This window comes from Malurus melanocephalus, unplaced genomic scaffold (assembly GCF_030028575.1).
Source record: "Malurus melanocephalus ecotype Western Australia unplaced genomic scaffold, MMel_1.1 scaffold_58, whole genome shotgun sequence".
Taxonomy (NCBI): Eukaryota; Metazoa; Chordata; class Aves; order Passeriformes; family Maluridae; genus Malurus; species Malurus melanocephalus.
In genome coordinates, this window is record NW_026623290.1 from 2,575,294 (window position 1) to 2,598,309 (window position 23,016).

At 44.7% G+C, this 23,016-nt stretch overlaps 1 protein-coding gene across 1 annotated transcript in view; it reads left to right on the forward strand.

Moving 5' to 3' along the window:
• CEMIP (cell migration inducing hyaluronidase 1) overlaps positions 1–23,016 on the forward strand; it is a 93,880-nt gene that overhangs the window by 28,203 nt on the left and 42,661 nt on the right. Inside the window, 6 exon segments of the mRNA XM_057365860.1 lie at positions 5,618–5,879; positions 16,411–16,518; positions 19,348–19,500; positions 20,283–20,421; positions 21,139–21,375; positions 22,496–22,675. Of these exon segments, the coding sequence (XP_057221843.1) occupies positions 16,443–16,518; positions 19,348–19,500; positions 20,283–20,421; positions 21,139–21,375; positions 22,496–22,675 (785 nt within the window). The 5' untranslated portion in view covers positions 5,618–5,879; positions 16,411–16,442.

The following is a 23,016-nucleotide window of genomic DNA, read 5'->3' on the forward strand; positions in this document are numbered from 1 at the left end:
TCTAGTTTCCTTTTCTAATGCCTTTCTCATCCCTCGGGGAGGTGGCAGTCAGGGTAGCACAGCCCCAAATCTGGTTCCCAACATCTGGGGGAGTGAAAAGCTCTTTTTTGTGGCAGTGACTTTGGGGGATGAAATGTGCTAACATGATGCAAATCACCCTTATGAAACAGCCAAATGCCCTGRGACTCCATCCTAAAAATATTCCAGGAATATGGCTCTGCTGAATTTCCTTCATTTCCTCCCGTCAGAGGCCAGATCATCTGCAAATATATCTGTTTTTTGAGCTGTCCTGTGTTATGACACAGCTGGAGTTGGTTAAAATCTAGAGGGCAGTATCTGCTGTAAGCTGATGGGTCTTTGTGTGGCTTTGATTTATTATTCTAGAACAGCCTGTCCCCTCTTCCATCCTGCAGATAGCTTTGGTTTGTTTTCATGAAAAAACAGAGCAAGGCCGAAATATTGCTTTATTGCTCTCCATGTGTAAAGCAAAGTCAAGGTTGAGGCATGAAAATCCCCTGATTTCACCAAATTGAAGTGGTTTCCCCTCATTTCAGGCAGGGATGGGTGRTGAGGTCAATCCTTTGCAGAAACTTTGACTTCCTGAGCTTTGTAGAATTCAGGGAGACAGATGATGAAGGTGCTGCTTCCTTTCTGTAACCCAAAATTATAATTTCCATTTTAATCCAGGTGTTTGAAAGAATACATTTAAACCCTGGAAGGTTTTGGTGACACAAGGAGAGCAAACAATGGTTYGGGCATTATGGTGTTTTATGCTGAGATACTTAAGAGAGGAGGAAGGAGAAAAAAAAACCCAAAAAGCTCATTATCTTGGTGATCAGTTTTTCTTTTCAAGTGTGAACTTGCTGTGGGTTTCTGCTTTGCACTCTGCAGTCAGGAGTTGGGGTATTTTTGTGGGAGATTTTTTCCCTCAGTACAGGAACTTTGTCATAGCTGCAGCTTTGGCTCTAAGGCTTGTGCCAGAGGTTTTTAGGTTGGAGTTTTGTTTTCTGWAAGAGGGTGGCAATGGGAATCACAGGATGAAGGAAATCCATAGGGGCAAWTTTTTTTTGTAAATGTTCACGCTGSAATTTGGGGAAACAGGAGTTAAAAGCTTATTTAATTTTATCCTGAGTTATTCTAAACTGACATTGAAGAAACAGCCAGGGAGAGGGAGATTTTAATGGAAACCATAATAATAAACTTTGCTGTAAAGTGGAGGAAGCAGGTCCCTTTAGGCTGTGGCTCTGGTTCAAGTCRGAGATTACTTTCTAATTCCTGAATCGGTGCCCCCGGTGAAATGTCTGAAATGTCTGCTGGATGCTGCTTCCCTCTGCTCAGGAGACACAAGTGGGTGTGTGACAGCTTTTACCTCAGCCCTGTGGGGCAAGGAAGAGAAAATCCCCAGTTTTAAGCCATCCTGGCACCTGACTCAAAGTCCTCTGGGGTCACCCGGGGTCCCTGGATCAGACCTTTGTAATAAGCAGCCGTTGTTTCCAGACAAAGAAAAAAAATAATCTGATTTTCTTTGGCTTTGAGGATTTGTTGTGCTTTTTTAAAGCAGAAAGAGAACCTCAAAGGACATTTCTTTGTTTTCCCCTCAAGACTGTACTCTTGGCTGCAGCCCATCTCTCTTGTACTGCAGCCCTTAAGTGCATTTTTTTCCTTTTCCCCTGCCTGCCCTTTTTGCTGACAGAGCAGGGTGGTTGTGTGTCACCCTCTGCCATCCCAGGAAGTTCTCCAGGGGGTGGCAGGTGACCCCAAGAGGGACAGGGACAGAGCTCAGTGTCCATGGAGAAGCTCTTCAGCTTTGGGGTGAGCCCTGCTACAATTCCTTGGGGTCTKTCTCTTACTCCAGCACCTCCTTTCTCATGGTTAAAACCCAGTTTTGACTGATCCCAGCTCCAGGCTGGAGTCCCTGGATCTGTGTCCCAGCAGGGATTTGCAGAGTTGCTCTGGAAAGGGCTCATTTCTCAGCTGGGTTCAGCTCCTTGTGCCTCCCTGCTGCTTGGGCTGCTGCAGCTGTGGGCACRGGGTAAATATTTGTTTAAACCCATTGTACCCCAAAGGGCTGTGAAAAAAAACCCTCTCCTGACCGACACTGAGACAGTTTGTGAAGCCTTAAACTCTTCATATTCCCATAAAAAGAGATTTCTAAGATAATCACACKCTAAAAATCAGATTTTATGCAAAAAGGAGGGCACCAAAACCCATCTTTTATTTTATTTTGTCCTATAACTCTTGCACTGTCTTTGTGAGACTTTAGGACACCTTTGGTTAAAAAAACATATTATGAAACTTTGTTTCTCAGTCAGCTAAAATAGTTTGGCAGGGAAGAAGTGTTTTGTGGTTTAACCATGAGTCCCATGATGCTTCACCTGACTAAGCAGCTACTTCAGGAATCAATCCACAACTGCCAGACTTGAAAATAAGATGGGATATATTTATTTATTTACTCATTCAACCATAACTCATGAGCAATCGAGTCCCGGAATGCCTTCCCTGCTAAGCAGGCTCCTTGGTGATGGCCAGGTCTCTCTCATCACAGGAATTGTGAAACACCAAATTGGTAGTTAATCCTCCTTTTAAAAAAAAAAAAAAAAAAAAAAGAAAAAAAAAAAAAAAAGAATAGTAATATAAAAAGTTGCCCAAGTTCTGAAAACAGGTTGTTTACTACTGAATATGAGGAAAAACTGCCACAGGTGTGGGTGTGTGGGGCAGAGCCACGAGCTCAGCTGCCATCCAGACCTGGCACATGCAGACTGATGGCTCCAGCCTCATGGAATTCTGGCACTATCAGCATTTTGGTTCTCTCTTTAGTTCAGCAGTTATTTTTTTAGCCATTCAGAGTACAGAAGCTAGGGGATTGGCTTTTTGCTTTTCCTGTTGTTGTTTTTTAGACTRTTTCATAATGTGTGGGATGTTTCCCCTTCTTTTTTTAACCCCACATGCTGGGTCCTTGGGAAGGAACCAAGCTTACTCATTCCTTCTTCCAGACAAATAGAAACAGATATTTCATTTTAAAAGAAACAGAATGAAGAATTCCTGTATCTTTTTGATCCTGGAGCTGAACTGAGCTGTTTATATCATTTCCTCAGCCTGAATTGCTGCATGGACAGGATTGGAACAGTTAGAAATTAAAATGAACTGCCCCAGCAGACCTGGCCTGTGTGCTTTGGGCTGAGCTCTGCCATGAAGGGAGCTGAAGGTGATGCTCATCAGAACAAAAGGACCCTTGGGAGGGCTTWTTTTGGATTAGCTTTGAATTCCAAAGTACAGCACTGCTGCTGTGTTTCAAACTGGGAAGCAATTCCGGTTAACAGGAATAACTGGGAAACTAGAGCCAGCTTTTCTCCTGGTTTACTGTAAATTCACCCCACTCTAAATCCTGCAGAACTGCACTTGATTTTATAGCCAAGGAAAACCTGAAATCCATTCTCAGCTTCCTTGGAGCCAGAGTTTGTCAGAGGGTCCTTCAAACTGCACTGCAGTGATTCTTTCATAAACTCTGYCCTGATAATGAACCTTTAAATGGGAATTGGGATCACACTTGGAGTAAAGGATTCTTGCTTTTGGGATCATGTGTGTATGATCATTGATCCCCAGTGTAATTTGCAGATGAAAAGCTGTTACCAAGCTGATTTTTGAGGTTGTCTCTGGTGTAATTGCAGGTTGAAATCAGCAGCACAGCCTCAGCTGAGTGATCCAGACCCAGCCCTGGCAGGCCAGACACACAAAACCACTTGGCATCTGCATTCGTTAAGGGATTTGGTGTTTTACTGCAGCTGAATTAGTGATTAAACGGGAGAAACTTTATCTCCAAGGAAAGTTTCTGCAGAATCTTGCTGAGCCTTGGCAGAAGGAAATGGGAAGTTCCCTTGGAAGAGGCAAGTGCATTGTTCTCCCTTACAATTAACTCAATTAAAGTCCCTGGGAGTTCGTATTCTATTCAGATGAGGATTTGAGCTCTTAGGGGGGAAAAAAAGGCCTTTTATCACCTCAGAAGAAGAATTAACACCACTGCTCTAATGTAGAGGAAGGGGAGGAAAAGCAAACCAGAAGCCATTGTTTACAAAGGATGTGGGGGAGAGAACAAGTTTGTTTTTCTGATTTTCTCTGCTGGCATTGCACTAAAAGATAAAAATAACTGTATTTCACTACTGAATTGTCAGGTTGTCCCTGCACATGCCTTACATGTCTGTCTAAACAGAGAAGGATGACTGAAATCATTCTTGCCAGGACGCTGCCCAGGCTGACGTTCTTTTGTGCCACTGAATTCTAATGAATTCTCACAAATGCCAAGCAAAGCTGGTACAGCATCCTGAAGGAACAGCAGCAGCCAAGATTTCTTGCTACTGCACYGGCAGAATCACCAACAATTGACTCAAATCYRTCAGCAGGTGTTGGTGGAGGCAGCTCCATCCCTGTGGTGAGCACAGACCCTGCTGTGAGCAGGACTTGTGGCACAGGGGGGGKKSYCYYSRARSYTYYTTKKYYTTTTTTGATGCTTTAATTCAAATTGTGGTTTTTCTAAGGAAGGTTTTAATTTGAGCACGTGTAGCTCAGTAAAGGCTGGGCTAGGCAAGTGATAAAGGTCAGTGCCTAAAGGAGGATTCTCAGCTCAAATCTTAAAAGGCACAGAAAATTTGGAAGATGAAGGGCAGGTTTTGTTCTTGTTTYGCCAAATGAAATGCAAAAGTCAGAGATTTTCTAAATTTAATTAGAATAATTTTTACTAATTTTTAAATTAGAATTAATATTAAATTTTCCWAGTTTTAATTTTCTAATTGAGTGAGCTGGCTGTACTCATGTCTCAGTCTATTTGGGGGGTGCTTGCTCTCTGCTGTGCTCCCACCCAGACTTTCACACCCCTCCCACACTCAGGACAAGGCAAAGATTTTGTCTGTCTTTTCCCCTCCTCTCTCCCCTTTGCCCACCCACAGCCTGGACACTGATGTTTTCCTTACCCTTGACCCCAYATTGCATTCAGCATCCTCTGACATCTCACAGAAGGCACTTTTGAATACTTGGCTCCCACATTTGGTCTGGCCTTGTGTTCCCWGGAGACATCCCTGTCTCAGATTGATGGGATGTGAACTCCTGGTGCCTGCAGGAACTTCCTTGAAGCACCAGGACAGGCCTACCGAGAAGGAATATTTGGTTTGGGTATTTACATTTTCAGGAAAAGCCAAAAAACTGTGTGTGTCTCTTCTCTTCACCCATCTGCTGTCTCAGCACCTCTCCSCTGCTCCATGGGCAAATCTGCTTTGCCCAGTGACAGTAATTTCCCCCACATGAAAAGAAAATTTTTAAAGGCTGAGCTAAGCATTTTGCTCTCAGGATTCTTGGCTTCCTGGATGTGTTTTACTAATCCCCAGAAGATGCTGCTGACCTCATTGCTCACGGTTTTGCACCACTTTGAGGAGGGGTTTTGCTTCCTCCTTCCACTGACCAACAATCAATGACATCACTTCATCTGTGCTAATGATACATTTAAAATTATAGCTGTTTTTAAAATGTGGATATTTTCCTTGCTTGTAACTCGCTTATGATCATAATCTAAGGCTCCTCAGCTTGCCTCCACACAACTTCCTCTGTTTTTTTTTTTTTTTTTCTGCAGATAAATGGCTCAGCGTTCCTGCTCCCCAGCACTGGGATACTCCTCATGTTGTGGGTTGGCAGCACTTTGGCACAGTCACCCGTGAAAACGCTGCCCCAGCAACAGCTGAATGTGTTCAAACACCCATAAAASAGAGGTGAGAAAACTGCTGAGGCTCCACTTCGTGTGGCAACCTGTGCTGATAGACAAAGAAAGGAAAATTACCAACTTTCATAACCAAACCCGTGCGCTGGAGGAATCTGGCACAGATTAAACACATAAGGTAAGAGAAGCAGCATTTCTGTCCCAGGATTGCTCAGGTTAGGTTATTTCTAGAATATTGGCAATTCCTGCTCACTGAAGCAGCTTTTTCCATCACAGAGCAGATAAGGCTCTTGCAATGACACTGGCAATCCTCTGCACCCATCCCAGTGCCCAGCCACTTCCTGGCAGCCAGTGATTCAGTTTTCCATTTTGGAAACAAGTCCATTTCTGTTTATCCTCACTGATTGTTTTTGCCTCTTGTGATGGATGAAAACCATAGGTGTGCCAGATTTTCCAGTGGGACTATTCTTGGGCGAGCCAGTGGCTAGTCCAKCCTGCCTGCTGGCCCTCCTGCCTTGCCTGTGTCCTGGCAATGGTCTGGACCAGCTCTGTTTGTGTCTGTCCCACATTCTTTGTGGTTTTATGTGTCTCCACATCAACGTGGAACAGCAGAGATTGGTAATTCAGCAGAGATGCATTCTTGGCTGCTGGTAGAAGCAGGTCAAGTCAGCAGAGAGCAGGCTTTGAGTGCAAGGCATTTCTGGGCAGTTCAYGAGCACTCCTGAGTTATTCCACCTGAATTTCTGCACAGGAGTGCGTGCAAGGATCAGCTGGGCATGAAAGGACAAATATCCATGGCATGGCTTCATTTGCATTCAGTTTGTTCTCCTGGCAGGATGAGGGATTTGCACTGGGGCACTGAGCTGAACGTGACCATCTGCAATTCACTGCGGGTGCAACTCACTGAAAGGGGCTGAAAGGACTCTGTGAAAAACCAAAAGCAGATTGTCAATCAGTCAATCTTCAATCAGAGCCAGGATCTGGATGGTTTCAGAGTCCCAGGACTGCACAGCAGCCGTGTGTCCCTCTCCCGTAAGGAGGGATGCACTCACAATCCCTTGTGTTTATTTTGATTCCATACAAAGCAGAGGTTTAATCAGGATCATTTAAATGGAGGTTTGAAATCAGGAAATCTTACATGGGATTGAAATTAAGGGGATTGAGACATGTTCTTAGAGTCAAGCAAGCTCCTACATACTTYTCTGAATTGGAGCTTAAAGGTCTTGAAGATTCCCAATGAAGAAATATTTTGCAATCGTGCAGTAATTACTGTTCTTCTTTTCAGATCACTTGTTCTTGTGTGCTCTAGAAATATCACAGATGTGCTGGGCAGCTCTGAAATCTCTCTTTTTGTCAGGTTAAGTTCAGCAAAGCCTATTATCTTCCACAAGGGAGGTAAATAYATTTGTTCTTTCATGTTTCTTTGGCTTTTTATTAGGTTGGAAAACACAGCAGAATTACTGGTGTGTTTCCCAACCAAAAATGTACACACTTAATCTATTTCAATATATTTCAATATATTTCAATATATTTCAATATATTAATATATTTCCCAATGTGTTTATCAATATATTTCCCATCACAATATGCCAGTGTAACCCAATAAAAACCTATTGGCTTAGGGTTGGTGAGGAGTAGGAGAGTTATTTCAGGATTTTGGCCCCACTTTGTCAGTGAGAAGTTGCATACTGCAAATTTTTCATCCTAAAGGGAGCTTGTTTTTCTATTAAAAAAAAAAATAGAGAGAAGAGTTTGATAAAGATTCCATCTCTAAAGTTCAACTGCTTTGTCAGGAAAAACAATCATAACCTGAAATGTTGATGAGAAAGAAAACAGTCTGCAGTGAAAGAGAAGCTATTTATTTTTTTTGGATAGAAGGATGGCGAAATCAACAGTTTGGGAGAGTCCTTACTACAATTTCACCTTGAATTGCTGCTATTGCTAAGAAATCCATTGCTATTATTGGTCCAGAAACCCCATGCTGGGTTTCCTGCTGGAAAACCGGGGGCTACTGAGTCCAGGTTTGGATGAATAATGKGAGTGATAAGGAAATCAAGAAAACAGCTGTCTAATTTCTTCAGATTTCAGGCTCTCACCCCGAGATCAGATGGAAAATTTGCTGTATTCCCAGCTTTTTGTTTTTTCCAGTGGAGGAATGAGAGCGGGTTGCTGGGGTTTTTGGGGACTTTTTCCTACTAATTTAGTGAAATTCATATAATTTCTGGTTGAAGTTTCAAAGCTCAGTGCTATGAGCATTCCAGGGGAGGACAGCAAGTCTTTACAGCAGGGGCAGTGATTTCACTTCAGTTCATCTTTGATTCCTGAGAAGCTGCTTCTTCTTTCATCCTTTGAAAAGCCARAGTTTGAGGTTTCCTTTTCGGTTTTTGTCCTGAAACTTGTTTGTTTCATTCTTTCATCAAAGCCCTGAATACTTCTGAAAGGAATTTTTTGATTAAGGAGGAATCTTTTTATTTTGTTTGTTTGTTTTGCCAAGCTTTGTTCCCTGAACCATCTGTGCCATTTCTCTTGGCTGTTCTGGGAATTTACTTCAGCCTCCTGCCCCGACTGCTCCAGGGGCACAAAAATCATCCTGGGGATGCTCTGACTGGGGGGTTTATCCCCTTTGGAGGGATGCAGGGGGACAAASCTGTTTCTGGCTGATCACAGGCTGCCCTTTTTCTGCTTTTCCTAAGGGTGAGGTGCTCACCCCTGTGCCTGCCCTGATTTCCARGCTGGCTGATTGTGTTCTGCCCCGTGAGCTTCCTCCTGCTGCTTCAGGTATTTGGATTATTTGATTTCACAGCTCCAGGACTGCTCTGTGCTGGGGGGGCTGCAGCATTTCTCCAAAGTGCACGTTGCTTCTGCCAGGGATCATTCAAAAAAAAAAAATAAAAAAAAAAAAAWAAAAAAAAAAAAAAAAAWAAAAAAMMAATCCTCTTGACCCCAGCAGGATCAGGATTTAGGGTCTTGTTTCCTGGTTTTGCAAAACCTTATTTAAATGAGAAGTGTTTATGGGAATAGTCTCGGTCCAACCAGCTGCAAATAGCCTTGGGAGCCTTTGCAATGAAAAGTGTAATATAAACACAAGGCATTATTATTAAAATGGAAGAATCCATAATGCCTTTGTAGTTTGGGGCAGCAGAGGAGCAGAGCAGAGTCCACATGGGGGATAGTTTAGGCATAACAGGAAGAAACTGATGTAAACTAATAAAAGAAGGATTCAAAGTGCCTAACCATTTTCAGGTAATCAAATATGAAAAGTACCAGAATAGCAGTCTTATTTAAAAATAAAGAGTAARGCAATATTGCTGCTAATTGACATCTGGGTACCTGGCTCATCCTGTTGAAATACCCACAGATCTGTGATGCAGCAAAGTGATGGTTTCACTGAGGCTCCTTCCCATTTCCACCGCCCTTTCTCTCTCCTGTTTGTTCTGTTATTTTAATTCAAGGGGAAAGGAAGGTCCAGGAAGTTTCCCTGAGTTGTGGAAGGAGGCGGTTCTGTGATTCTGGTAAGTGAACCACCACAGTCAGAGGGTCACTTCTCTCCTGTGTCTGTTTTTCAGGGACTTTTGCCGTGCTTGGCTMTAAAGGATGAGCCAAACCACCCTGGATTGAATCCCTTAATCATGCTGGTTATCAGTTTCTCTACAGTGTTATGTTCCCTTGAAGCTGAAAGGATATTGAGATATCAATGTCCAGATAATGCTGTTGAGTGGTTAAAATTTGCTTTTTCTCGATGTGCTTGGAGCTCATCCCTGCAAAGGCTGGGGTGCCCTGGGGTTAACACTTCTGGGGAGCACCAGCCAGGCAGAGTCCAGCACCACCCCCAAAACCTGCTGTTCTTATGAGATTGTACCAAACCCACCGTGTTATCTCGTGTATTTTATAATCAATAAATACATTCCCATCTTGCCCTCTGTGCTAGAGTTTGATTTTTCAACCAGTGCCTTACAGAGCAGAACAGGAGCACCCTGTGGGCTGCCCTTCCTGGGGGAAGCATTTCAACACATCTGTGATTTGGTATCAAAAGGTGAGTTTTAAAAGATGAGTTTTAAAAGATGAAGTTTTAAAAGCAAGAGCTGCTCTATGGTAACTGTGGGACCAGAAATGAAATTTGTCGTGGAAATTTAGCAATTCCAGGAAAACATGAACTTAAGCAGAGGTAGGGAATTCTCTCTTCAGTCCTGTTTTTTATCCATTGATGTCTGATTTTAAAAACAAAGTGTCCATCTGCTGTGGGATCTTAGGTGAACTCAGCAGCATCCCCATGGTCASTGATCTCGTGACAGCATCTTCTCATTGAACACAGGGCACAAGCAGGAGTTATAAATGTGGTTCTGACTGGAGTTAATGACCAGTCAAATTATGTTTGTCTAACTGATGTGAAAATTTAATTAAAGAGCCAGGAATAAAGCCCAGGATAAATTGTATGCTGCTTAGGGGGGAGTTTTGTGTCCCCTTCAGGCAACGCTCCCATTGACTTTCTGCTCCCATTGATGACTGAAATATTGTCAGTGTTGGTGGCTGATTCTCTTTGCTTTGTGTTTATGCTGCTGCTGTTTGAAGCAAAGACAAAAATGGAGGTTTTTTTGCAAAGTGAGGAGCAACTGGTGACCTCAGTGAGTGCAGCTGAGCACAAAATGACCCCGAAATGATGAAAGACTCCCTTTGGTTTGAGCATGATGTTACCTGGTGACAACAGGGGAGGGACAGGTGATTTCAGACAGGTGATTTCAGACAGGTGATTTCAGACTGCCCCTGTCCTTGAATAGCTCTGCATGTTCCAACAGGTAGGTGAAGGTTTTGTAATAAATGTCCTGTCATTTCTGTGGAATTCTCAGAAATGGCCAAACCATTTGCTGCARGGAAAGGTCAGCGTTTTGTTGGCCAGGCTTTTGCTCCCTGGTGGGTGAGTTGCTCTGGCATCCACRCTCTGGCCAGCTGAGCCTGTGCTGGAGTGGGACACTCTCCTCCATCACACACATTCTGCTCTTGGATGTGGGCTGAGAGCACACCCAGAAGGTTTGCAGGCACAGAAGGAGACCGTGGCTCCATCCTCACATCAGGCAGGAGAGATGTGAGTTGGGTTTGGCCAGGGGAGAGGTCCTGGCTTGGCAGAAAGGGTGAAAAATTCCCGATGCTGCTCAGTGAAGGAAAGATAAATCATGATGCACCGAACATCATGGGGTGAGAATGGTGCCTGAGCAGCTGGAACTGACCCTCTAGGGAGACCCCTGAACTCCCATTGATACTCCCATTGATACTCCCATTGATACTCCCATTGATACTCCCATTGATACTCCCATTAATACCTAATTGTTATGATTTCTGATGCTGAACAGGAAGAAAAAAGCGAGATGTTTTTTGGCTCGTGAGTGTAACTGGAACAAGCACTCACAGTGCAAGCTTTTAGCTTCTTGGAGATTTATTTGATAATCTGTGACATGTCCYGACCCTGGATCCCAATAAAACTTTGCAGAGCTCAGAGCTCAGAGACTAAACAATTGGCAAAGGAAGAGCCTGGTGAAGGAAGGAGAGGAATGTGCCTAAACCTCTGAAAAATCTCTATTCCTYCTCCCGCCCCAGAAGGAGAGCAAATGGCAAAAGTCCTGGAGAGGAAGGCGTGGAGTCGTGGCGAGCCAGATGCAAACAGTGAAGTACCACAAAAGCAAAAAGGAAAATATTTACATCCTGATGCAGTTATTTGGGTAGTTAAAAGCTGCAGTTCGAAGAGGATTCAGGATGCTGTGATCCTCTTCAGCCACAGCACTCGCTTCCCTTACCTTGGGAGGGAGAAGAGCCCTCAAAGCAGGGACGCTCTGCAGAGGGCTCAGCTGCTCCAGGGACGTTCAGGGGATGTTTTCCAAGGCTGCTGCTGGCCTGGCACGCACCAGGAGCTTGTGGCTGTGAAGCTGTGGGGTAAGTGCTGCGTGGGCATTGCGTCGGCAGGAAGCTGGCCTGCTCTCCCTGGGGATTTTTTGAGGATATCCACCCCATCCACAGCCCACAGGGACTGTGTGTGTCCTCAGGGACAGCAGCCAGTGCAGGTGTGTGCAGCACATCCCATCMTCCAGGGTGCCTGGCTGTCCTGGCCATCCCCTGAGTGTTCCTGCAGTGGGGACACAGTGCTGTGGCTGTGGCTGGGAGTGCCAGCTGGGCTGTGCAGAGAGCCTGGTACAGGCAGGGGACAGGCAGGGGACAGGCAGGGGACAGGCAGGGCACAGGTAGGGGACAGACAGGGGAACAGACAGGGGACAGGCAGGGAACAGCAGGGCACAGGCAGGGGACAGACAGGGGACAGGCAGGGAACAGACAGGGGACAGGCAGGGAACAGGCAGGGGACAGGCAGGGCACAGGCGGGGGACAGGCAGGGGACAGGCAGGGGACAGGCAGGGGACAGGCAGGGGACAGCAGGGCATCCCAGGGCACAGGCAGGGGACAGACAGGGCTGCACAGAGAGCCTGGCACAGGCAGGGCACAGGCAGGGGACAGGCAGGGCACAGGCAGGGGACAGGCAGGGAACAGCAGGGCACCCCAGGGCACAGACAGGGGACAGGCAGGGGAACAGAGAGGGGACAGACAGGGGACAGGCAGGGGAACAGAGAGGGGACAGGCAGGGAACAGGCAGGGGAACAGAGAGGGGACAGACAGGGGACAGGCAGGGAACACGCAGGGAACAAGCAGGGCACCCCAGGGCACAGGCAGGGGACAGGCAGGGCTGCACAGAGATCCTGACACAGGCAGGGCACCCCAGAGCATCCCAGGTCACCCCAGGACACCCCCAGCCCCATCCCACAGGGTTCATTCTCCCTCTCCTCGGGCTCTGAGAGCTGTGTGTGCAGGAGCAGGGTTTGTTCAGTGAAATGCTGAGCCCTTCGAAAGCGCGCGGAGCTGGGATCAGTCAGCCTCGGATGGGTGGAGTGATGGGAATTGCAAATGATTCTGTTTTAACGGAGCCAAAAATTGCTTCCTTTCCTCTCTGAGGTCTGTGAGCCTCTGAAAAAAAAAGTTAATTCTGCAGAAAAAGCATAGCTTAAAAAAACTTCTTTCTCCCCCTTTTATTTTTGTCTCAAAATATTTTGTCAATATTACAACAAATTAGAAAACACCTTGGTTTTCTTTAATTTATTCATTGTAAAAATTTCCTCTAACTCCTGCTTCTCATTCAGAATCCATTTTTTTATGAACATAAGGAACCAAGGAGCTTGCAGTGATGTTTRCACAGAGTATGTGAGCATAACCTTCTTGTTGGGAAAGTTATTAGATACATTTATAAGAAACCAAGGTTCACTGGGAAAACAGTCAGAGTGTTGCTTTTGACTCCAGTATTGATTCATTGAGAATTAAAGCCTGTTGCTGAGTTTAATCCTCCTCCTCTTGCTAGTAAAAATGAGCAGCTGATGTGTGGGTGGCGAGCACAAGAGAAAGATGTGGAGCAGAGGCAGCCACGTCGCTGCCATGYGCTGGGGCTGAATTTCCATTGCATTTCCATTAGCAATCCCCAGAAATTCGTGTGTTTATTTTCTCTGAAGGCTTTGGCTGTGCYTGTGGCTGGGTGTGTGGAAGCCCCCTCAGCACAGGAATGTCACTGTGGCAAGGGCTGGTGTGTTCTCGGGTCAGAAAAGCAAATGTGCACCTCCAATCTGCACTGGAAGGAGCTGGCTCCATGCTGAAGGTGCATCCTCCACAGGGTACCAAGTCCATCTTAAAAAGCACTTTAAACCACCCAGTGTTGGGAATAACTTTTAAAAACGTTGTTGCCAGGTTTGGGTGGTCAGCCCAGAGCTGAGCAAGGCTCAGGCCAAGGTGTGTGTTCTGAGTGATGCCCRGGACAGCTCTGCTCTGACCCTTCACATTCAGGGTGTGTGTGACCCCACCACCATGCCTGTGACAATGCAGCTTCCTCWGAACATTTCTCTGCTGTTTTGTTCCCAGAAATGTAGCCCTGGGAAGGGATTCCTCCTCTCTGCARTGCTTTCTAGTACAGCAGCACCGCTGACACCTGCGGTAGCAGCCAGCTGAGCACTAATGGTTTCCTGCATCTACTTTTAGCATTGTCTGCCGCTATTGTTCACTTTTTGGAAAGGTTCAGCAGCTGGGAATCATTTCAGAGAGTCTGCCTTGCCAGATCCAAGGATATGAGTCCCACTTGCCATTGCCAGGCAGCTTTTAATGGCCAGAGAGAAAAGCTTTTCTCACCCAAGAGAGAAGTCGCAGATGGTGTTTGAGGAAGGCTGGAGATGATAGGCTTAGGCAGATGCCTGCGTGGCCCCTGAGCTCTCCTGGAAGTGTGAAATTTGCTGCCACTGCTGGTGACATCAGGGCTGGAGGCTGCTCAAGGAGGGAGAGTGTAGAGCTGAGCCAGGGGGGAGATGAGAGCTCCTGAGATGGTTCCAGCAGCGTAGGGGGTGAGCAGAGCCATCATCCTCCTCTTACACCCAACAGGGAAATCAAACGTGCCACTGCTTGCACCCAGAATTTGGGAAAGATGCTCARCTGAGAGGTTTTGAAGGAAAATTCCTGAGATTATCCTCCGAGCAGCGTTTTTCCAGCCGCGTGTTAGTCAGGGCTGAATCAGAGGAGTCGGATCCTCCTGGCCCTCTTGGCTCCCAGCTTTTCCAGCCCCAGTGCCAGTGAACACTAACACTGCAGTGAACTCGGGATCAAACACCCACCTCAGGCACAGAATAAGCAGGATATTCTCTGGACTGGGCAGATCAGACGCTGTGAAAACACCGGAGCCCTGGCACGAACACGSCGTGTCCTCCCGGTGTCTGATGGGGTGTTTGGATCCTGCTGAGGTGCATGGCTGCAATCAGGGGAGCTGAACCAGGGTTATAGGACCAGAAGGTGTTCTGCACAGCCTGGTGGTGAGTACTGTGCAGTTCTGGGCCCTAAAGGAAGCGAAAATTGAGAAATTCCTTGGTGCAGTTTCCTGGCGGTTTGCTGCAGGTTTGTGCCAGAGGTAAGGTCGTGAGCTGGACAGAACAGGGGTGCTCCTCTSAGCTTTTCATGGGCCAGAACAAAGAAAAAAACAGTCCCTTCTTTTTATTCCTGTGAACTTCTATATCAYCTGAACATACTTTATGACCAAAACCTCACCAGCTGGAATCTGGCTGTATGGAGCACTGACACACATTGGTGCCACRCTCTAAGAAATGTTGTTTACCTGCACRRACCATCCTGTGCTGTAAGGTTTTGTTGAGCTCTYCCTCAATTGTTAAAGCAGAGCCCAATGACTGGGTCTGCAGGTCARGCTGTGGAATAATCACTAACAAATCCTGGCATTTTAATGGTGGCTGCTGTACTTGGGGCATTCCTCTAATAATGGTTCTCTGAAAGATCYACGGCTGATCCGCTGCTGATGGTTAATGCTGTTAAAATGTCAGACACGTGCAGCCTGCTCCTGCCACGAATTCCATGGCTCCCTGATAATGTATATCATCCAAAGTTATAGTGCTGCTAAGTGCATTCCTGTCCTGCACTGCTCTGTAGCAGAATTTCAGCACCCCCCAGACTGTACCAAACCCTGAGCCTCCGCTGTTTCCAGAGCTCAGGGCTGTCAAACACACTATTCCAAAGCAAACAAACATTTCCCATACAAAATATTTCCTGTAAAATCTGCTCCTAATGCTATTTTTAATGCAATCCTTGGATTRCATGTGTTTTGAACCCAGCATTGTACTTTGAGCTGTATCACCTCTGTGAACAGTACAGATGTGTTTTGCACATACACACTGCAAAATATACTCCAGGTTTCTTCCATTCTTTCTCTTGTGTTTTGATTTGGGTTTTTTTTTTCTTTTTTTTTGTTTAGCTTATATTAACAGCTGACATGAAAAATAACATGTGTTTTTGACCTAGAGAAACTGGGGCACCCTGGAATTCTTTTCCAGTGCTTTATTTTGAACTAAGAGGTGTGATGCACACGTTTATCCTGTTTCTTCAGWGGGATGTGACATGACAGCTACAAATAAATGCCTTTGATATTCCTCAGACCCTGGTTTATATGATAAAACCTAAAGAATCCAAGGACTACATGTGAATTTTAAACAGTGCCTTATGAATACAGAAGTGGGTGTCCTTGCTCCCYGTGAATACACATGTCAATAAATTGTCATGAGCCCGGGGCAGAGCTGCAGAATCAATCACTGGAGACCAGAGAGAATCACATTAATTCCAACTTTGACTTTCATGACAYTGCTTGTTTGTTTTTGCTGGGGGTTGGCTACAGAAGAAACAAAAACAACGTTAGGCAGCCTGGTTTCAAAAGCAGCTTTTTTGGCTTCGCAAGAAAATTCTGAGCTGGCACACCAAACAGACAATATTTTCTTAGATCTGAAATCTAAGAAACTGCATGCTTCAGGKTGGAAGTGTGAGTACGGTTTATCTCGGGGTTACACAAAACACCTTTGCTAAAATCGTGTGGGTGTTTCGGGGCTTCGTGAAAATTTGTCACTCTGCAAGCGCCGTCTCTGCTGTGTTTCATTACTTTTTAGCACGTGTTTTGAACTTATCATTTAGCCCATGGCTGGTCCTGAATCAGTGCAAAGGTGTTTTCAGCCATCGAGCTGAACGGGTCTGGCATAAAGCTGGATTTAACCTTTTTTTGCATTTTTAATTTTTAATTTTTTTTTTTTTTGGTGCAGTAAAAGAGCTGGAAAAAAAAAAAGTGACATTTTCTTGATACTCTTTTTTTTTCACAGCTTTATGTACAGTGAACTGAAAATCCTGAAGAATGGCTTTACCTACCTCCAAGTATCTGGCTGGAAGTTTGGGGTTTTTTCTGTTTGTGGTCTCTTCGGTAAGCACAGGTAAGTTTTCCTGCCATGGGGAAAAAGGGTATGGCTTGTGATGTTATTTTAAACAGCTTTTTACTCTTCTTTGTATAAGAAGAGTCAAGGACAGAGTGGGAGGGAAAACTCAAGAGAAAAGCAATTTTCTGATGTGCCAATATTTGCAGTCAGGGGCAGCTGGAGTGGCAAAGAGTGAAATTTCTGAGCAGGTGAAAGCACCCTCAGCAACCCCTCAGAGCTGCCACACATCATTAAACCAAACACAAACCCAACAAACTGCCACAAAAAATAGCAAAAGAAACCTCAGGTGGCAGTAGCTGTGGCTGAGGGAGGTGAGGGTGAGCATTTTCCTGCATTCCTCAAACCCAGATGTGGAGAGCAAAAAACTCTGGGCTGGGACATCCCTGCCCCGKGGGTTTTGCCTCTTCCAAGCAGTTATTTTATGAAGCAGTTTAAGGAAGGGGGAAAGTGAGGTTTGATTTACATATTCCATGTACAGCTGATTTGGAGGTTTGGTTTTTTTTTGGTTTTTTTTTAAACAAATAGATCAAATGTGTTGCCCCAAACACTGCAGCTGCATGAAGCAACCCTTCGTTGTCATGCTCAGGCCCTTTTGGKCAAGAAGAAAACACTCAGTTAATTCCTTGTGCTGGGTAGAATTTGCACTTTTATTTAAAAAAAAAATGACAATCAGAATAATAATCATTAATTAGTGATCAGTAATAAAGGTAACTGGACCTGCTGGCAGAAGATGCTCAGCCTGATGGTGTCACTGGTGCAGCAGATGATGATGTGCAAAGCTCATCAAATTGGTACAAATTGGTTAATGAAATTGGTACAAATTGGTTAATGAAATTGGGAATTTGGGTCCTCTTGGTTGGTTTGGTTTTGGTTTGTTGGCTTTTTTTTGCCAGTGTAAATTTCTCTTGATTTCCCCTTAGGCTTCACTGTCTGCCTCTCTGTTTTGAAATAATGAATTTGAGGCACAAGCCATCTTTTGAGACTGCAGGAAGCTCCTTGGACTTTAGCATATTCAAGGAAATGGGAAAAAGAACAAGTMTTTTATCCTGTCCACCTTCTCTGGTTGATAAATTGTAACTTTACATTTGAACGGATTCTTTTGGTTTTATATCACTTCTCGTCATGAGCAAATTTTCTATTGTCCTTATTCTCAGGGAAATAAGAGCTCTCTAAAAAAAATTGTTATCAGTGTGTATTTCAGTTATATTTGAACATTTATTTACCATGCAAGCCCCATTCCTGTCTGAAATATTTATCTTTTCTAACTTTAATCAATTCTGTGAGTTTTCTGCTAGGAACCCAGAACCCCCTCCTTATTTTTCTCAATTACTGTAAATTGGAAAAAGTGCTTCTGACATTACTGATACAATTCCAGCTCCAGCTGGCACAAATGATATCAAAATCAGGCCCTGGATGTTTATCTGTATCTGACTTGCTGCCTGGTAGATTATTGRCCCTCTCTGATTTAATTCATGTACATGGGGAAAGTTTGCAGAGAGGCAAGGTTTAGGCAACCCTCATGAAATATCCTTTGCTCACCTTGAAAATTGGTATTTCCTGGGGCCCTGGAGACTTTCAGGCTGCTCCAATTCTATTTTCTTAAGGCATAAAACTGGTGGAGGAAAGTGAGAGGAAGCTGAATGCACATGGACAGATCTTGCTGTGGAATTACAGATGTCCTTCAAGTTCCACAGTGGCAGCACAAAACATCACCAGCAGGAAATGTTTCCTTGTGTRGATTCACATCACTGCCCTTTCCCTTAAAGGATGGCATTAATGTCTGGGGGGCAAACCCCACACAGCTTTCCTACACCAGGTTCYAGAGACATAACCCTGCTGGGGTCAGGGTGTTCATCCCATGTCCCTCCTCATGGATTTGTCCATGCTGTAATTTTTTCCTTGTGTTTTTGTTTCAAGGGATAAAAACTGGAAATCTGCTGAGAGCTCCCAGCCCTTTCTGAAGGGTTTATTGTTCAAACTCCACTGAGCTCAGCTTCCCAGGGTTAGGAAGGGTTCTGCCCTCAGAAAATGCTCATCACACGTGAGATCTCACTGGTGGTTTTGGTGGTTAGGGTAAGGAGTGAGGCTCACGGATCAGCCGAGGTTGTACCAGGGAAATATTTTATCTTAAATAAACAGCTGCAACATGAGACTCTGGGATGTGGTGTGAGAGCTGCTCAGACTAACACGTCATGMTAACCTGTGTGTGGAGATGGGAGATGTGTGATCCCAAAGAGAATAAACCTTATTGCTCCTGCCTGGGAAAGCTCACAAACCCAGACACACTTGGGAGATTCCTGTTGCTCCCTGTTACTGGGTGTACTGGTAATTGTTTGGTGTTTGGTGTTTTCATGTTGTTTGAGCTCTTTTTCTTTCCATCTCCAGTGAAAATATATAATGCAGCATATTTTAACATCTTTACATTGAAAGATATTTGCCAAAACAGGTATCTGGGGGCATTTTTAAAGGCAGTAGTTGTTTTATTCTTCTACCAACACCTTCCCTGGGTTTGTGAAAGGCTTTTTGTCTGGATGCTATGAATAGAATGTCACTGCAGGAAGGGCTCACCTAAAGTCGTTCTCTAGAAACTGCATCCCCTGCAAGGCTCCTTTGCACTGGGTTTTTCCATGCTTGCAGCAAACAGGAAAGCAGGGAGCCAAAGGTGTTGTTTGTTTTCTTTTGGCAGTGCCCCAGGTGTGCCCAGCTGAGGCATCGCCGTGTTCAGGATCCAGCCAGGGGGAATCACTGCAAACACRTGAGATGGGCAGAGATCTCTGTCCAACACCAAACAAACCCTGATTGTCCTCCCTCTCCATCTCCCCCCAGCAGAAGCAGCTGCCACCTGTCCCGACAGAGATCCTGAKCTGGAGATCTGGAACCCAGGTCACGACGAAGAGAACCGCGTGGAGATCAGCAGCGGCAGGAAACTGCTGCTGTCCTCCTCTGCCACCGTGCACTCTGTCCACATCACTGATGGAGGTAAAACACACTGCTGGGTAMAGCCTGCTCTCCCCTGGGGATTGGGAAATCCCTTTGGATCATCCTGGGAAAGCTTCTGCTTCTTTCTGGGGGGCTGCACAGCTCTGCCTCGGGACGAGATGCTGAGAYTCTTTAGACCATCACCAGTCCTGTCCGGAGAAAGTTACACAAGCAGCTCAATGTAATTACCAGTTCTACTTCTGCTTCAAAAACATTTTTTATACTAGACCACAGGCCTGATAGCATCATGCTGCAATAGCTTTGTTATCAGGGCCTCAGGACAGAGCAGMTGCATTTGTGCCTCTCTGTCTCCAAGGACAGAGCCATCGGGTGGCTGGCGTGAATAAAAGCTATTCATGCCAGCCACACAGCTTTTTTTCATATAGCTTTTAATCTTAACTCTGAATTTCTGTCTCAGTTTTGAATAGGTCCTCTTCCATGTAAATCTTAATCAGATTCTTCAAGAGCTGGACTGAATAAAAACCAATGTTTTCAGCGTTTGTAYTGGGAGCTGGTTTGGGGTGTAGGAACAGAATTTTTCAAAAATAAAAACCAGTGTTTTCAGCATTTGTACTGGGAGCTGGTTTGGGGTGTAGGAACAGAATTTTTCAAAAATAAAAACCAATGTTTTCAGCATTTATATTGGGAGCTGGTTTGGGGTGTATGAACAGAGTTTTACAAAAACTGAGATGAGAGCCCAGCACTGGGTTTAGCACGTTGATACCACAGCCTCTGATGAGCTGCTGTGTGATGAAACCAATGCCATAACCTTCTCCACTTAGGCAAACTGGTGATTAAAGAYGATGTGCAGCCCATCGTTCTGCGTACGAGACACATTCTGATTGAAAATGAWGGAGAGCTCCACATCGGCAGCGAGCTGTGCCCTTACCAAGGCAAAGTGGTTATCATCCTATATGGGCGGTACGTGTGCATGGTCAAATCCTGCCTCACAACCTTCTGGCACCTCTCTTCCACAGCAGGGAATGAAAATGTCCCTTAAAATTGCATGTTCTCTGCTTAGCTTATCATCAGTGCTCTGTGGAAAGTTCAGTAATTTTTTTAACCGTTTAAATGGCTCCTAAAGTGATGTAGGTTTGGGGTTTTTTTCTCTGCTCCTGGGATATGAGCACTGGGGTGCTTGGGCATGCCAGAGAATCAGCGTGCACCTTCCCACCACTCAGCTGATTTCCAGAAGAGGCTTAAAACCTGAGGAGTTCTTTCCATCTGAAAGTTCTCCTCTCTAAACATCCCTTCTTTCTGCATGTGAGGGCTGAGCCAAAGGATAACACACTTCTGTCCTTGTACATTGGTACAGGATCTCTAAGAATTTCAAGGATGCTAAATTCATATTTAACAACCACTAGACCTCTCAGCTCCTGGTGAGGGTCTTGCCTGCCTCCAGAGCTCAAAATCACAGATTTATCATTCAGTCTGTGCTGCAGGCCTCCTCTGTCCTGGATATAATGACTGCAGCATGTTCCAGATTGCTGTTGGGTCTTTGGTAGCTGCTGCTCTTATTGAAAATAATTTATTTTCTGTACAATGTGAGCACCTCCTGATTCTTGGAGTATCTGTAAAAAATGCACTGCTAATCACAAAACTTCTCTCCCTGGTTCCTTCCCTCCCTCCCTGCTTYAGAGCCGATGACGGCAGCCAGCCAAACCCCTACTTTGGGCAGAAATATCTTGGAGTGAGTAAAGGTGGCACTCTTGAGATCCACGGAAAGAAAAAGCTGTCCTGGACTTTCTTAAACAAGACTCTTCATCCTGGTGGCCTGGAAGAGGGTGGATATTACTTCGAGAGGAGCTGGGGCCACCGGGGTGTCATTGTCCATGTCATTGACCCAAAGACGGGGGCAGTTGTCCATTCTGACCGGTGAGTGACCTTCTGACTGCCCAGGGCTGAGGATCTTTGGGAACAGGTTGGGGAGGGCATCTCAGTGAGATCAAACCCCCACATTTTAGCACCTTATTCACACGGGTGGTACTGCATGTGTGTGCAATTCTTCCCAGAGCAGCAATCTCCAAACCCACGGGGTGAGCACTAGTCACTCTTGGCTAAACAGTGACACAAAATAATAGATATGTAGAAAAAGGAAAAGAAAAATAGGGTGRAAAAGAGTATTTTATTGTGGGACCAGCTTCTTTTATTTRCTTTAGTAACTAGTGTATACATCTGTGTTAAACATTGTTTAAGAGACAGCTGTTTAATGAATAATTAGTATATGACTGGTAAGTTTGCAAAAGTTATAGTATTAGTAATGTTTATAATTGTTAGTTACTTGCATTATTAATTTTACATTTTAATCTCTTTTTCTCAAAAGTAGCTAAGGTTGTGGTATTTTTCTTTTATGTAGGCTGTTAACACTCCCTTTCTTTTCCCAGGACTTAGTCATACACAATAATTGGCTGAGTTTTAGATTTAGGACTTGTGGGGCTACTTTTTTCTTTCACAAGCACTCTTTCAACTGGACTTTTATCCATTTGTCTGAACAGAATCCCTTAAAACACCCTGCTGTCGCTGTTGGTCAGACAGCCGACATAAAAGAATAGATACAAAACACACAAAAAGTGGGTGAAAAAACAGAAAGATAGAAGGACTTTATTGTGGGACAAGTTTCTTTTACCTACTTTAGCAACTAGTGCATACATTTGTGTCAAACATACATTGGTCAGTGAGGCTGTCACTTTCTACTCAACAGCATAGGATTGGTAGGTTTGCAAAAGCTACAGTATTAGTAATGTTTATAATTGTAAGCCACCTGCATTATCAATTCTACATTCCAATCTTCTTTTTCTCAAGACAGCCAAGGACGTGGCGTTTTATTCTCATGCAAKCTRTTAACACTCCCYACATCCTGCTAGACAAGTGCTCTTGCAACAGGGTAATATTAGTGTGAAGAGTACAAAAAAGCACTTTCTTTACAGTAATTTCAGTTCATAAGGATGTGATGATCACTGCAGWAAATGTTCACAGGGTTTTTTTGTCATTTCAGATTCGATACCTACAGAGCAAAAGAGGAGAGTGTCCGCCTGGCCCAGTACCTGGGCAGAGTTGCCAATGGCATGATCCTCTCAGTTGCAGTGAACGATGAAGGATCCAGAAACTTGGATGATTTGGCCAGGAAAGCAATGACCAAACTGGGCAGCAAGCATTTCCTCCACCTTGGGTTTAGGTATGTGCCAGTCCTGCCAGTTCTCCCAGCACAGAGGCTTTATTATGTTCCTGAGATGTCCAAATAGTTCCACTCTTTCAAAGTCACAATGTTCTTTCACATGGGAAAAAAAAAAAAATTGAAAAAGAGGGAAACTTCTCGATSTGGAGTTTTAGCAGTTAATTAGATAGTTTCAGATGCACTCAGAGTCTATATTGGGTATTTTTATTAGCAGATTGAGGAATAGCATATGATTCACATAAAAAAAAAAAAAGATGTTTTTCCAAGATATTGTTCCCACAGGTTGCTTATTCCAGTTTATTTTCAAGCCATCCCTGAAAGATTTAAGAAGWACATTAACA